Genomic DNA, 14,409 nt, shown 5'->3' with positions numbered 1-14,409 from the left:
GTGTCACGTATCAGTAGCTGCCAGGTGGAAGTATGGATACAGCACAGGTGCACAGAGGACGCAACAGCAGGTGCTACAAGCTGCCAGCATTTGGCCCTTTAAATAGCTGACCGGAGTTCAGCATTAACCAGCCTGCCTTTACTTACTATAGGCTTTGAGTGGGCTATTTCGGTGATCATCCATATTCAAACAGCATATATTGGCAAATTTAGTCATTTTTACCATGCACCTCAAGTTCATATTTAATATTGACAAAAGTTATATACTGTATATAGTATATAAAATGCAAATTAATACATACAATACCATATATACAACATATAAAACAATAAAGATGCAATGACCCATTAAATGATAGGGTTAATCAATAGAGTGCCAATTAGGAAGCAGTCTGGCAAGGATGTAGATATCAAGCCTAGACTCGCAGGTATCAGTAGAAAAACCATCGCCCTCGCTGTCACCCCTCCCAAGTCCTCCCATAAAAGGAGTAGAAAGACCTGTATATAGTCAGCATCAGCCAGCCAGCTGACACACACATCTTCATCAGTCACCCAAGCTGCACAGCAGTATGAGACCACTTCTCCACTTCGTGCTCTTCATCACCCTTGTGGGTCCAGGTAAGTCTCTATTTACTATATTGATGGTGGCCAATAACGATTTCTAGAGACATTAGGAGGCGCCATTTCACTGCCCTCAGTCTTTTTCATTGGCTAAGCCAGTCTTCTCAACCTTTTTACCATGGAGGAACCCTTGAAATTATCTTTAGTTGTCAGGGAACCCCTGCTAAAAAATTATTCTATCTACACCTCAAAATACAATAGCATAATCAATACATTGTAGGTACTGTATATTTATAAAAGAATAAGATATGTACCCAGGGCTGGGACAAGGGGTGGGCAGGAAGGGTAGCCACCCGGGGTGCCGCTTCATGTCTACTCTGACAGCTAGTGCTCCAACCTGCCTGCTCTCCACTCCATTTGCCCAAATTGACACAAAAAACATTCCATGAATGCGATACGTAACTACCTTCTAGCTGCTAGGCAGCAAGCAATTGGCCACACATGTGCAGTCCACACTCCATGCCAACCCTGAGTAGCCAGAGCAAGGGGGGCTGTGAATGGGCTCAGGGCTTTACATCCATTCTACAGCATGCATTAGCAGCGGGGAAGGGGGAAGAAGTTCCACATCCTTGCCCTGCGAGATGGACAAACCTGTCCCAATACTACATGTACTATCCCTAGAACACCTAGAATGGCTCTATATGACAATTTTGTATGCACTCATCATCCTCATGTTTATGTGCAAAGCACTGTGTGTGGTATGGAGGAGGCTCCCTTTAGGCTGGTGGTCAGCTGAAAAAGGGATCTTCATGAACTGTCGTTCACAAGATGAAGGGCCCATAAGACTGCTGGTCACTAGGCCCCCTTACATTGGTGGCCAGTTAGGAAAAAGCCCCATTACATTGGTGATAAATGGGAGAAGGACCCACATAGGTGGCCAGTTGAAGGAGGGCCTCCTTATATTGCTTGTAACTGGAAATAGGGCCCCTTACATGGGTGTCTAGTTAGAAAGGAACCCTTTACACTGGTGGCTAGTGGGAGATGGACCCCCTGCCCGTGTTTAGTAATGTACCTTTTTTTGGCTCTCAACCAAACATGTTTTGTCACACAAATGGGATGCCACAAAAAAATAACATTAATAATGTACGTTTTGCCATGTTTTTCACATGTTTCTGGAAACGCAGACAGAAATGTGGATTTCTGCCCGTGTTCCTGGAACTAGGGTTGCAACCTCATCCCCTTAAACCTGAACACATATTAATTACACAGATTCTGTGGCTGATTAAGGTGCCAATTAAACTCACTTGGTGCCCGATCTGCATTAACTTAGCCACTGAACCTGTGTAAATCATATGTGTTCGGGTTTAAAGGGATGAGGTGGCAACCCTACTGGGACTGGAACGCTTATGTGTAAATGTGGCCTAAATGCTATGTAAGCATCCATCACTGGCCTCCTGAAAATGCACGCTGCAAGGCTAAATCTGGCTACAAAATGTCTGAGTTGCTGAGTTTGCTTCCAACAAGGTAAGGCTGATGTCACATTGGCGATCTGGACTCTGGCAACAAATCACCAGCATCAGGATCACTAATAGCCTGCAAGTCTTTATGGGATTGCTCTCTCGCTAGCTGAGCCAGCCAGATGCCGCTGCCACCACTCGTGATCAAGAATTGATAATTTTCGGGGCCATCCAGGGAGCAAGTCCATAAAAATAAGTGGAAGACCTTCCTGTGTGCCATCAGCATATTAGGAACAAAGGTCGGTGACTCAAGTATTGATTCCACTGGATCAGCATTGGAGCCAGGCAGATGGCTTTTGTCCAGGAGAAGCCAACCATAGTAATGTTCATGTATTTCCCAGTACAGGTCCTCTTTATTCTCTCTGCATTGCAACAATGAAGATCTATAAAGTAAATTGAGGTTTCTGAAAACCTGCATTGCTTTCTGTTGCCAGTAAGGCAATTATCCTTTAATGTTTGGATACAATGATGCCGCTTAACCTCCTCAGCCCCGGAAGATTTAACCCCCTCCCTGACCAGAGCACTTTTTGCGACTCGGCACTGCGTCGCTTTAACTGACAATTGTGCGGTCGTGCGATGTTGCACACCAAACAAAATTGATGTCCCTTTTTCCCACAAATAGAGCTTTCTTTTAGTGGTTTTTGATCAGCTCCGCGGTTTTTATTTTTTGCGCTATAAACAAAAAAAAACGACAATTTTGAAAAAAAAAACGCAATATTTTTTACTTTCTGCTATAATAAATATCCCCCAAAAATATATAAAAAAAACATTTTTTTCCTCAATTTAGGCCGATATGTATTCTACATATTTTTGGTAAAAAAAAATACAATAAGCCTATATTGATTGGTTTGCGCAAAAGTTATAGCATCTACAAAATAGGGGATAGATTTATGGCATTTTTATTGTTCGTTTTTTGTTTTTTTTTTTACTAGTAATGGCAGCGATCTGCGATTTTTATCGTGACTGCGACATTATGGCGGACACATCAGACACTTTTGACACATTTTTGGGACCATTGGTATTTATACAGCGATCAGTGCTATAAAGATGCACTGATTACTGTAAAAATGTCACTGGCAGGGAAGGGGTTAACACTAGGGGGCGATCAACATGTACACTATTATCTCCTGTATACAGTAAATATATCTGTGTACAGGGCTTATACATACCTCCCAACTTTTTGAGATGGGAACGAAGGACACCTACAGACAAAGGTATGTAGGCATAGGACACACCCTCTGCCACGCCCCCTTAAAGGGGAATTCTACAAAAAAAATTAGTAAAGCCCACAAGCGCTTTTTTACCATTACTATTCCTTTATATTGGCTTTTGAAATTTACAAATGCAGCAATTTAGAAATCAGATGAAAGGTTTAGCGATGGGAAACACATTTTGAAAGATAAGTAGTGCATTTAATATACAACTATATAGATCAGACCAAAATGAGGGACAAATGAGGAGGAATGAGGGACAGAGGGATATTGCTCCAAATCAGGGACAGTCCCTCCAAATCAGGGACAGTTGGGAGCTATGCTTATATAGTCATTGTTTAGAGTGTAAAACCTTCACTGTCACTCAGGAGTCACTTTCTAGTAAAAACGAATTCCATTGTTGTTCAGAAAGAAAAAAACATCATTAAATCCCGCCCCTTTTTATTTGGGTAATAGTGATAGTTGCTGTACTCCTTCTATAAAATGTACAACATGGCCTCCTCCCATAGGCGTAAATCTGACCTCCAGGTGGCAGTGTGAACCAGAGCATCCAAAATGAAAAAAAATGCCTTTATTTCTAATTTACACTGTTTATTAATAATTTGAAATTGTTCTTTTTTTGGTAAATGTTGTTATTACATCTTAAAATATTGTATGCTTTATACAGAGTATAGCAATACTGCAATATGATGTATACTTCATATTAATGAATAAAGTAGTCAATATTTGTCCTAATATTTTATATTATAAAGAAATGATAAACCCTCAGAAAAGGAAATAGAGGAAGTGAAGAAAAAGGTAATAGGATGGTGGTAATCTCCTGTGGGAATACCAGTTAATAATACTTAAAGGAGAAGTACAGCCAAAGCTCATTTGGCTGTATTTTTGTGGATCACAGGAGTTCAGTTTGTTCTGCATTCCTGTGACCTGTTTTCAGCAGACAGCAGGCTGAAATGCGCTGTCTGTTGACATCACAGAGCAGGTCCAGGCTCCGGAAAGATAACAACAATATGGTCGGGATTCGCCCACATGCCTGGACCGGCACCCGGCTCAGCCTCTCAGCGAGCGACTGAGAGCCGGTGTTCTGCCGAGAAAGTTCCGCTCGGCGGCTAAGTTCCCCCCTGTACTGCGCAGGCGCAGCGCCTGCGTAGTACGGACTACTGTCAGCCGCCGGATCCTACTGCGCAGGCGCAGCGCCTGTGCAGTAGGATCCGGCGGCTGACAGTAGTTCGTGCTGCGCCTGCGCAGTACAGGGGGGAACTTATCCGCCGAGGGAACATTCTCGGCAAGACACCGGAACCGGCCACTCCCGCCCCCTCCACAGCCCAGCGTTCCTGTGAGTGCGGTGGGGGAGCAGAGCAGAGAGCCAGTGACTGACAGTCTCCAGCTCTCTGCTCAGGGAGCTCTGGGAACCGAGCGATTGGCGGTGTTTGATCGCTTGGTTCTCAGTCTTAGAGCCAGCGGGGCACAAATGCAGCATTGGACCGATCCTGCCTCCACTTAGGTAAGTATAATTCTACAAAAAAACAAAACCCATACTTCTCTTTTAAAGCATTTGTTACCCCAGCATTTCATATTCCTGATACGTGCCTGCTGTACCATGTACTTGTATGAGAAAGTATCCTGTTCTCTTTGTATTGCTTCTCTTGTGTGAAATCTCTGGTGTTCCTGACAGTCCCTCTGCTTTCCTATTAAAAATTGATAACACTAAGCTGGAGAGCACAGCGTGGTCAGTTCTCTAATGTGCTGGAACTCAGCCTGCTGCCCCCCCCCAGCACAGCCTTTCTCTGTGAAGATTAGTGTACTGCTGGTTTTCCTTCCCCCAGCTCTTATGCAGCTGAGAACAGAGGGTAAGTGATCACTTATAAGAAAGGGGGAAAAAGGTAATGAAAGGGCCCCGACCCATAGAGGCCTAATGGTGACCTCCAGAGTCAGGGAAAGCTGACATCCTTCTTTGTAGAGTGGGTTATCAGGCATGGTGGGTGAGGTGCAAGAAGAAATGCTGAGCGCCAGTCACTTTTTGAATGCGAGCAAAGAACTGGGGGAGAGGGTTAGGGCCAGGACACCCTTGAGTAGATGCAATGCTAATTGTCAGACTCCGAGACTTCTATAGGTAGAGAGCTACCTGAAGGCCTCCAGCCGGATAACACTTCTGTATAGGTAGGACCACTGTCTCCTATGGCAACTAATCTTGCAAAAGTCACTAGAAGGTAGTTGTATGTAACTCTTGGTAACACAGAATAGTTCTTCTCTTATCTCACAGTATCTCACTGTAGATCTTCACTCGCTGAGCTCCCAGTCTCTCACTAGACTTCCAGATCCCAGTCATCACTGGATCCCCCTGAGCTCTTCTACAGCTATCCCGCTGTATACTCCTCAAGCGTCACCCCCATTGCTATCCTGCTGGGTCCCTGGTTTCGCACTTGCTGAAGCTTCCCCACTTCTTCACCGTCCCCGGTTGGTGAGAAGACTTCTCTGGTACTTGCTCAAGCATACTCACTGTAGGCTCTGGTAGGCAAATAGATGGTCCCTTTAGTGGCGACAGCTTCCCTTCTTCCTCCGACCACAACTGGTTCCGCATCCGGCTGAACCTTCTCAACTTGGTTGGACTCCAATCCTGCAGTCCCAACCCTACGCTGCTTCTCCTGCTCCTGGATAGGCCTCAAACAGCCTAGCAGCCAGGTGTCCCCGGGATAGGCCTCAGGCCCCTGGCCTAGCAGCCTAGGGCAATATAACACACGTCCACCCAGACAGCCATCCAGGTGGCACAAAACCCCGATCACATAACTCCACCCAAATAAATAGGCTCTCCCAGCAGGCCAAGGGACTAAAGAAATCCCTGCCGTTTGGCTGAGACACCCCATCCATTCATAATCTGACCTTGCGAGGCCCCCTGTCATTCTAATGTCACAAGCCACAGTGCCACTTAGTGACAGAAGAGAAAAGGTGCAGCAATTCCAGAATTAGAAGGGAATCAATTGATCTTCTAACAATTAGCCAGGAAAATTACCACCTGGAAAACAAACTTTATTAGCAACCCTGCCTAAACACCAGGGTGCTACAAAGGTATTTATAATGTTTTTTTATATCCATACACAGATGTTTTGCCTTTCATTTCTATTTTAAACTGAATGGGTTGTTTTACAAAGTGGTAGTTTACAATCACTGTAAGTATCCAAACATAAAAAAAAAGATACAACAAATTTTGATAACATAAATACATATACAGTAATGCCCCGTACACACGGTTGGATTTTCCGATGGAAAATGTCCGATCGGAGCGTGTTTTCGGAAATTCCGACCGTGTGTGGGCTCCATCGGACATTTTCCATCGGATTTTCCGACACACAAAGTTTGAGAGCAGGATATAACATTTTCCGACAACAAAATCCGTTGTACTCGTGTACACAGATCCGACGGACAAAGTGCCACGCATGCTCAGAATAAATAAAGAGATGAAAGCTATTGGTCACTGCCCCGTTTATAGTCCCGACGTACGTGTTTTACGTCACCGCGTTCAGAATGATCGGATTTTCCACTTTGTGTGACCGTGTGTATGCAAGACAAGTTTGAGCCAAATCCGTCGGAAAAAATCCATGGATTTTGTTGTTGGAATGTTCGAACAAAGTCCGACCGTGTGTACGGGGCATTAGACAACAAAAGTAAGGAGGTGAAAATAGTATATTTTAGAGAAGAAATGATTAAGTGATTACCACGTTGAAGCCAAGGAGTCCATATTTGGTGAAATAGATTAGTTTTTGGATATACTGTAGCATCATTTTTTATGTTTGTGACACTAACGTATACATTGCTTCTTGTTTTACTAGCTTCCAGCCTCCAGTGTTTCCATTTTAATGGCCTGCCAGACCACGCCCATGAGGAACAGTTGGTGAAAACTTGTGAGAGCACTCACCAACACTGCTCCTCCTCACTTTTTACTTATAGGGGTGAGTATCAGACCCCTTCAAGTCAAACATGTAATGAGACAAGTCTTGTACCGGACTGCTGCTGTCACACATGAAGAAGGAGGAGCTTATGCTAATACATTCTTATCAAAGTTACAGCATGACTGTAGGAGATACGAATAAAAAGGGATCATGTGCTCCTTGGGGGGTCAACAAAAGTGCAGTGAGAGGAGATCCAATTAGAGATCCAGTGGGGGAGGAGCTTGCGATGGCTTGCTGTTATCAACAAATTAGTGGGAGGAGCTTGTACTGCCTATAATTATTAAAAATGCATTTAGGGTGAAGTGTATGCCCCCAACCTGCATCATAGCAGTCATGCACAGGGGAGGGGCCTGTGTCGCCTGCCTGTTGGCAGAGATGTGATGGGGAGAAGCTTGTGATTTCTACCTGCTAGTAGAGATATAGTTGGGAGGAAATTGTGCTGCTTACCTGTTAGAGGCTGCGGGGTGGAGCTTCTGTCTGTCTGGTAGAAAAAATTTAATGTGGATCATCTCCTGTATCTGCTAGCAGAGATTCAGTAGGGATTTGCTCCTTTCTGTCTGCTAGCAGAGATTCAGGATTAGCTCTTGCCTGTCTGCTAGCAGAGATTTAGTGGCAAGGAGATCCTGACTGTCTTTTTAGCAGAGATTCAGTAGTGAGGTGCTTCTGCCTATCTGCTAGCAAAGATTCAGTGGTGAGGTAATCCTGCCTGTCTGTTAGCAGAGATTCAGTGGTGAGGTGCTCCAGCCCCTCTGTTAGCAGAGATTCAGTGGTGAGGTGCTCCTGCATCTTAGCAGAGATCCAGTGGTGAAGAGATCCTGCCTGTCTGTTATCATAGATTCAGTGGGAAGGAGCTCCTGCCTGTCTGTTGGCAGAGATTCAGTGGGAAGGAGCTCCTGCCTGTCAGCAGAGATTCAGTGGTGAAGAGATCCTGCCTGTCTGTTATCATAGATTCAGTGGGAAGGAGCTCCTGGCTGTCTGTTATCAGAGATTCAGTGGGAAGGAGCTTCTGCCTGTCAGCAGAGATTCAGTGAGAAGGAGCCTGTCAGCATAGATTCAGTGGTGAAGAGATCCTGCCTGTCTGTTATCAGAGATTCAGTGGGAAGGAGCTACTGCCTGTCTGTTAGCAGAGATTCAGTGGTAAAGAGATCCTGCCTGTCTGTTATCAGACATTCAGTGGGAAGGAGCTCCTCCCTCTCTGTTAGCAGAGATTCAGTGGTAAAGAGATCCTGCCTGTCAGCGGAGATTCAGTGGGGAGGAGCTCCTGCCTGTCTGTTAGCAGAGATTCAGTGGGGAGGAGCTCCTGCCTGTCTGTTAGCGGAGATTCAGTGGGAAGGAGCTCCTGCCTGTCTGTTAGCAGAGATTCAGTGGTAAAGAGATCCTGCCTGTCAGCGGAGATTCAGTGGGGAGGAGCTCCTGCCTGTCTGTTAGCAGAGATTCAGTGGGGAGGAGCTCCTGCCTGTCTGTTAGCTGAGATTAATTGGTGAGGAGCTCCTTCCGGTCTGAGATTCAGTGGGAAGGAGCTCCTGACTATCAGCAGAAATCCAGTGGTGAGGAACTCCTGACTGTCTGTTATCAGAGATTCAGTAGGAAGGAGACCTTGTCTTTAAAAGGATTAAGCATCAAAACAAGAAGCCTTACTTGCAAGATATAAGATTGAAGGGCCAGAGAGCTGCTGCTTTCCTGGGTTTTCAAGCACGTCTGTAGGGATATTGTCATTACTTACCAGGGTAAAAGGAGCGGGGGACAGTATCAAGGGGTGTATTGTCTATGGATATAGAGCAAGGATGGGCAACTACTGCCCTCCAGCTGTTGCGAAACTACAAGTCCCATCATCCCTCTGCCTCTGGAAGTAACTGTCAGTCTTCCCATCATGCCCCTGCCTCTGGGAGTTATGCTTTTATCTGTCAGTCTCCCCATGCCTCATGGGACATATAGTTCCACAACAGCTGGAGGACTGGGGTTGCCTACCCTTGGTATAGAGTAACTGCTATTATTTTCACCTCTAGATCTATTGATTGGAGATGTGTTGGTGAAGGGCTGTTCTACCGGGAATACCTGTAATCAAACGCAGAGCGGCCCTGTGAAATTCGTCCACACCAAGGAAACCGTCCTGTGCTGTGACACCGAATTGTGCAATGAACACTTGATGCCAGGTGAGTACCGATTCTCAACAAACATGTAGGATTGGCTGCACAATGGTGGGGTATACAACTCAGGAACCAGCAAGGATACAAATATGGAAGCTGACATCTCTGACTTCCCTGAGGTTGTCATCTCCATCTTTGTTTCACTGGGAGCTTTAACTTCACTGGTGCATACTGTGTATATATATATATATATATATATATATATATATATATATATATATATATAATAACCAAAAACGTAAATGTATTTTATTGGGATTTTATGTGATAGACCAACACAAAAGGGCACATAATTGGAAAATGATAAATGATTTTCAACATTTTTTACAAATAAATATCTGAAAAGTGTGGTGTACATTTGTATTCAGCCCCCTTTACTCTGGTACCCCTAACTAAAATCTAGTGGAACCAATTGGCTTCAGAAGTCACCTAATTAGTAAATAAAGTCCACCTGTGTGTAATTTAATCTCCGTATAAATACAGCTGTTCTGTGAAGCCGTCTGAGGTTTTTTAGAGAACCTTAGTGAACAAACAGCATCATGAAGGCCAAGGAACACACCAGACAGGTCAGGGATAAAGTTGTGGAGAAGTTTAAAGCAGGGTTAGGTTATAAAAAAATATCCCAAGTTTTGAACATCTCATGGAGCACTGTTCAATCCATCATCTGAAAATGGAAAGAGTATGGCACAACTGCAAACCTACCAAGACATGGCCGTCCACCTCAACTGACAGGCCGGGCAAGGAGAACATTAATCAGAGAAGAAGCCAAGAGGCCCATGGTAACTCTGGAGGAGCTGCAGAGATCCACAGCTCAGGTGGGAGAATCTGTCCACAGGACAACTATTAGTCGTGCGCTCCACAAATCTGGCCTTTATGGAAGAGTGACAAGAAGAAAGCCATTGTTGAAAGGAAGCCAAAGGAAGTGCAGTTTGCAGTTTGTGAAAAGCCATGTGGGGGACATAGGAACCATGTGGAAGAAGGTGCTCTGGTCAGATAAGACCAAAATTGAACTTTTTGGCCTAAAAGCAAAACGCTATTTGTGGTGGAAAACTAACACTGCACATCACCCTGAACACACCATCCCCACTGTGAAACATGGTGGTGGCAGCATCATGTTGTGGGGATGCTTTTCTTCAGCAGGGACAGGGAAGCTGGTCAGAGTTGATGGAAAGATGGATGGAGCCAAATACAGGGCAATCTTAGAAGAAAGCCTGTTAGAGTCTACAAAAGACTTGAGACTGGTGCGGGGGTTCACCTTCCATCGGGTTTAGATCAAAGCATATTCATGTGTTAGAATGGCCCAGTCATAGTCCAGACCTAAATCCAATTGAGAATCTGTGGCAAGACTTGAAAATTGCTGTTCACAGACGCTCTCCATCCAATCTGACAGAGCTTCAGCTATTTTGCAAAGAAGAATGGGCAAAAATGTCACTCTCTAGATGTGCAAAGCTGGCAGAGACATCCCCAAAAAGACTTGCAGCTGTAATTGCAGCAAAAGGTGGTTCTACAAAGTACTGACTCAGGGGGGCTGAATACAAATGTACACCACACTTTTCACATATTTATTTGTAAAAAAATTTGAAAACCATTTATCATTTTCCTTCCAATTGTGGAAAATTGTAAGGGGTATGAATACTTTTTCAAGGCAGTGTGTGTGTGTGTGTGTGTATATATATATATATATATATATATATATATATATATATATATATATATATATATATATATATATATATATATATATATATATATATATATATATATATAAAAAACCTTTATCCCAAAAGGGAAAAAAAAACAGCTGTAACTAATTATAAAAGTGCGAGCCGGAGTTTAAACTCCCTTACCCCCAGACTGATGATGCTGCTGTCCAAAAGTGTCTCTGTTGCTCCTTCATCCAGAGTGGAGGGAATGTAGGAGCAGCAGCAAATTGATGCGTTATCATTCTGCTCTCCTCCGCCCAAGGAGCTTACAGTCTCTACTAAAAACACCAAGGTTAAGGTGAAAGTTGACTGCCCAACCAGTGTGTGGGAAAAGAAGAGCGCCCTGGTAAAGCCTGCACACACAGGGATAGCATCCCTGGTGGAATTTTATAACCCATGACTCCACAGCTTCAAGCCAAGAGTACTAAACACCAAATTACTGTTAATATTGCAGATCTAGGAGAAGATCCACGGATAGAGTGTCTGGCATGTCAAGGAAATCCCTCATCTTGTGGAGGCAGCAATCATCCAAGCCTGAGATGTGGGCCGTCCCAGAAATCCTGCATTGAGGTCTCCATCACCACTGCACTCGGTCAAGGTGTGTACCATCTTTTACTACAGTTAGAACAAAAAATAATAAATAAATAATAATTAAAAAAAAAATATATATATATATATATATATATATATATATATATATACAGTATCTCACAAAAGGGAGTGCACCCCTCACATTTATGTAAATATTTTATTATATCTTTTCATGTGACAACACTGAAGAAATGACACTTTGCTACAATGTAAAGTAGTGAGTGTACAATGTCCAAGTTGGGCCCAATAAAATATTTTAAAAAATGTGAGGGGTGTACTCTTTTTTTGTGAGATACTGTAGATTATATATATATATATATATATATATATATATATATATATAGGTGGAGCTCTAGGCTCCTTTTTTATGTGGTTTACATGCTATCCTTGCTTGCTTTGCTTATAAAAATCCTGTTGTTTACAGAGATCAGTAGCTCAACATGAAATATTCCTGTGTATGAGCAGTAAATCATCCCCTTCTGCCCATTCACACATACACACACGCTAGTATTGTAAGCAACTACCTTTGTTGTATCTTAGTGCTGCAGTCTCCTGCAGCCCTTTTGCAACCACTTCTTTTCTACATGTGATGGCTGCATTGCATTTCTCAGGACAGGTTTCCTGATGGTGACAGCAGTGGACCTAGCCTTTGTACAGTATGTGTTGAAATGACCATTTGTACCCTCAATCAGTTGCCTGTGTGTCAGGATGACAACACAGGAGCACACAGGTAACAAGGATAGAGCATTTTACTCTTATGTTACTAAAGGAAACTTAAAGCTGAACTCTGGGATAAGCAAATGTAGCGCGCTGGGGTTTAGTCAGTGAGCTCCTCACCAAATTCCTTAGCAGGGGTAGCTGCCATAGTTAAATTGTTAGAAATTCTCCCTAAGTTTGGCCTTGTTGTACTTTTCTCTTGGGCCTATTCCGGGGCATCTGGCTGCCAGGGCCGTGTGAGGGCCTATCCAGAAGTAAGAGGGCAGCGCAGGGTTGCCCCTAGATATTCCTGCACCATGTAATGCAGACGCTGGCGATAGTTGCTTGAATCGATCAGACCTTGGCGCTGGGGACTAAAAATTGTTTAAAGCCATCAGTCAGCCGGCCACCTTCTCCTCCTCTGACTGAATGAAGCCTCAGCAACACGTCGTCCAGCACCAGGAAATTGTAACCTCTCAGGGTCTGGAAATGCATTGCACAAACCTTTCTTTAAGGCCTCCTGAAGATGTTTCATCCACTGCTCCCACTACGAAGGCAGGATGAGTTCTGCAACCTTATCCTTGTAACGTGGATTAAGAAGGGTTGCCAGCCAGTAATGATCCCTCTCCTTGATACCAGGAATCCTAGGGTCCTTTCACAGGCTTTGCAGAATCAGGGAGGCCATGCAGCGTACGTTTGCAGAGGCATTTGATTCTGAGTCCTCTGGGTCGCTAAGGATCACATGATGTGTAACTACCTCCTCCCAGCCACGTAGAAGTCTTTGAGTTTCTGGGGACTGAAAACCATCCCTTACAGACTGCTGCTGAATGTTATCCTCTACATCCATGCTGACACAATCCTTCTCCTCTTCTTCTTCCTGTGTGTTTGGTGGGCCTGCAGGAATGCTATCTAGATAAAGGGGGCCTTGAGAGGTAAGGAAGTCCTCCTCTTCCTCCCACTGTTTGGCCTCAAGTGCCCTGTCCATGATTTCACGAAGCGTGTGCTCCAACAGGAAGACTAGAGGGACAGTGTCACAGATGCATGCATTGTCGCTGCTCACCATCCTTGTGGCCTCCTCAAATGGTGACAGGACAGTGCATGCACCCTTGATCAGTAGCCACTGGCATGGTGAAAAGAAGCCAAGCTCCCCTGACCCTGTCCTGGTGCCATACTCGGACAGGTACTCATTGATGGCCCTCTGCTGTGTGTAAAGCTGCTGCAGCATTTCTGGCGTTGAGTTCCACCTGGTGAGCATGTCATAAATGAGGAGGTTGGTGGGCAGGTTGGATTCCCTTTGAATGTCAGCCAGCCAAGCACTGGCATTGTATGACTGGTGGAAATGACCACAGACATTTCTAGCCTGCCTCAGGAGATCCTGAAAGCCTGGGTACCTGCTCAAGAACCACTGAACCACCAAATTCAGTACGTGTGCAAAGCATGAAACATGGGTCAAGTGTCCCTGTCGGAGGACAGAGAGAAGGTTGGTGCCATTGTTGCATACAACTATTCCTGAAGCTGGCGTGGCGTCAACCACCCCTGAGCCTGCCCCTGCAGAGCTGACAGAATCTCTGCCGCAGTGTGGCTCCTGTCCCGTAAACCGACCAACTCAAGCACTGCATGGCATCTTTTTGCCTGACTGCTTGCGTAGCCCCTTAAACGCTTTCGGAGCACCGCTGGTTCAGAGGACAGATCTGCAGAAGAGGCCATAGAGGAAGAAGATGAGGAGGGGTGGAGGAGAGAGCTGTGGCAGAATCACCACTAGCATTTTGGAGGCGTGGTGGCGGAACAAGCTCCAACAATCCTGAACCCTGTCCTGCATCCTTCCCAGCTGCCAGCAGAGTTACCCAGTGTGCCGTGAAGGAAAGGTAATGTCCCTGCCCATGCCTGCTGGACCACGAGTCAGCAGTAGTATGCACCTTACTGCTGACCGCCCTGTCCAACGGGTCCAAAACATTGCCTTCCACATACCAGTAGAGAGCCGGAATGGCCTTCCATGAAAAGAAATGGCATTTTGGAACCTGCCACTGAGGTACAGCA

At 44.8% G+C, this 14,409-nt stretch overlaps 1 protein-coding gene across 1 annotated transcript in view; it reads left to right on the top strand.

Moving 5' to 3' along the window:
- Positions 1-459: 459 nt before the first annotated feature.
- Positions 460-14,409, top strand: part of LOC141110565 (urokinase plasminogen activator surface receptor-like) — a 33,860-nt gene continuing 19,910 nt past the window's right edge. The window contains exons 1-4 of the mRNA XM_073601967.1: positions 460-617; positions 7,116-7,235; positions 9,242-9,388; positions 11,540-11,683. Of these exons, the coding sequence (XP_073458068.1) occupies positions 569-617; positions 7,116-7,235; positions 9,242-9,388; positions 11,540-11,683 (460 nt within the window). The 5' untranslated portion in view covers positions 460-568. The remainder of the gene's footprint in view (positions 618-7,115; positions 7,236-9,241; positions 9,389-11,539; positions 11,684-14,409) is intronic.

The sequence above is a fragment of the Aquarana catesbeiana genome, linkage group LG10 (genome assembly GCF_042186555.1).
Source record: "Aquarana catesbeiana isolate 2022-GZ linkage group LG10, ASM4218655v1, whole genome shotgun sequence".
Lineage (NCBI taxonomy): Eukaryota > Metazoa > Chordata > Amphibia > Anura > Ranidae > Aquarana > Aquarana catesbeiana.
The sequence above is the reverse complement of the archived record's forward strand: the minus strand, read 5'-3'. Positions and strand labels throughout refer to the sequence as shown.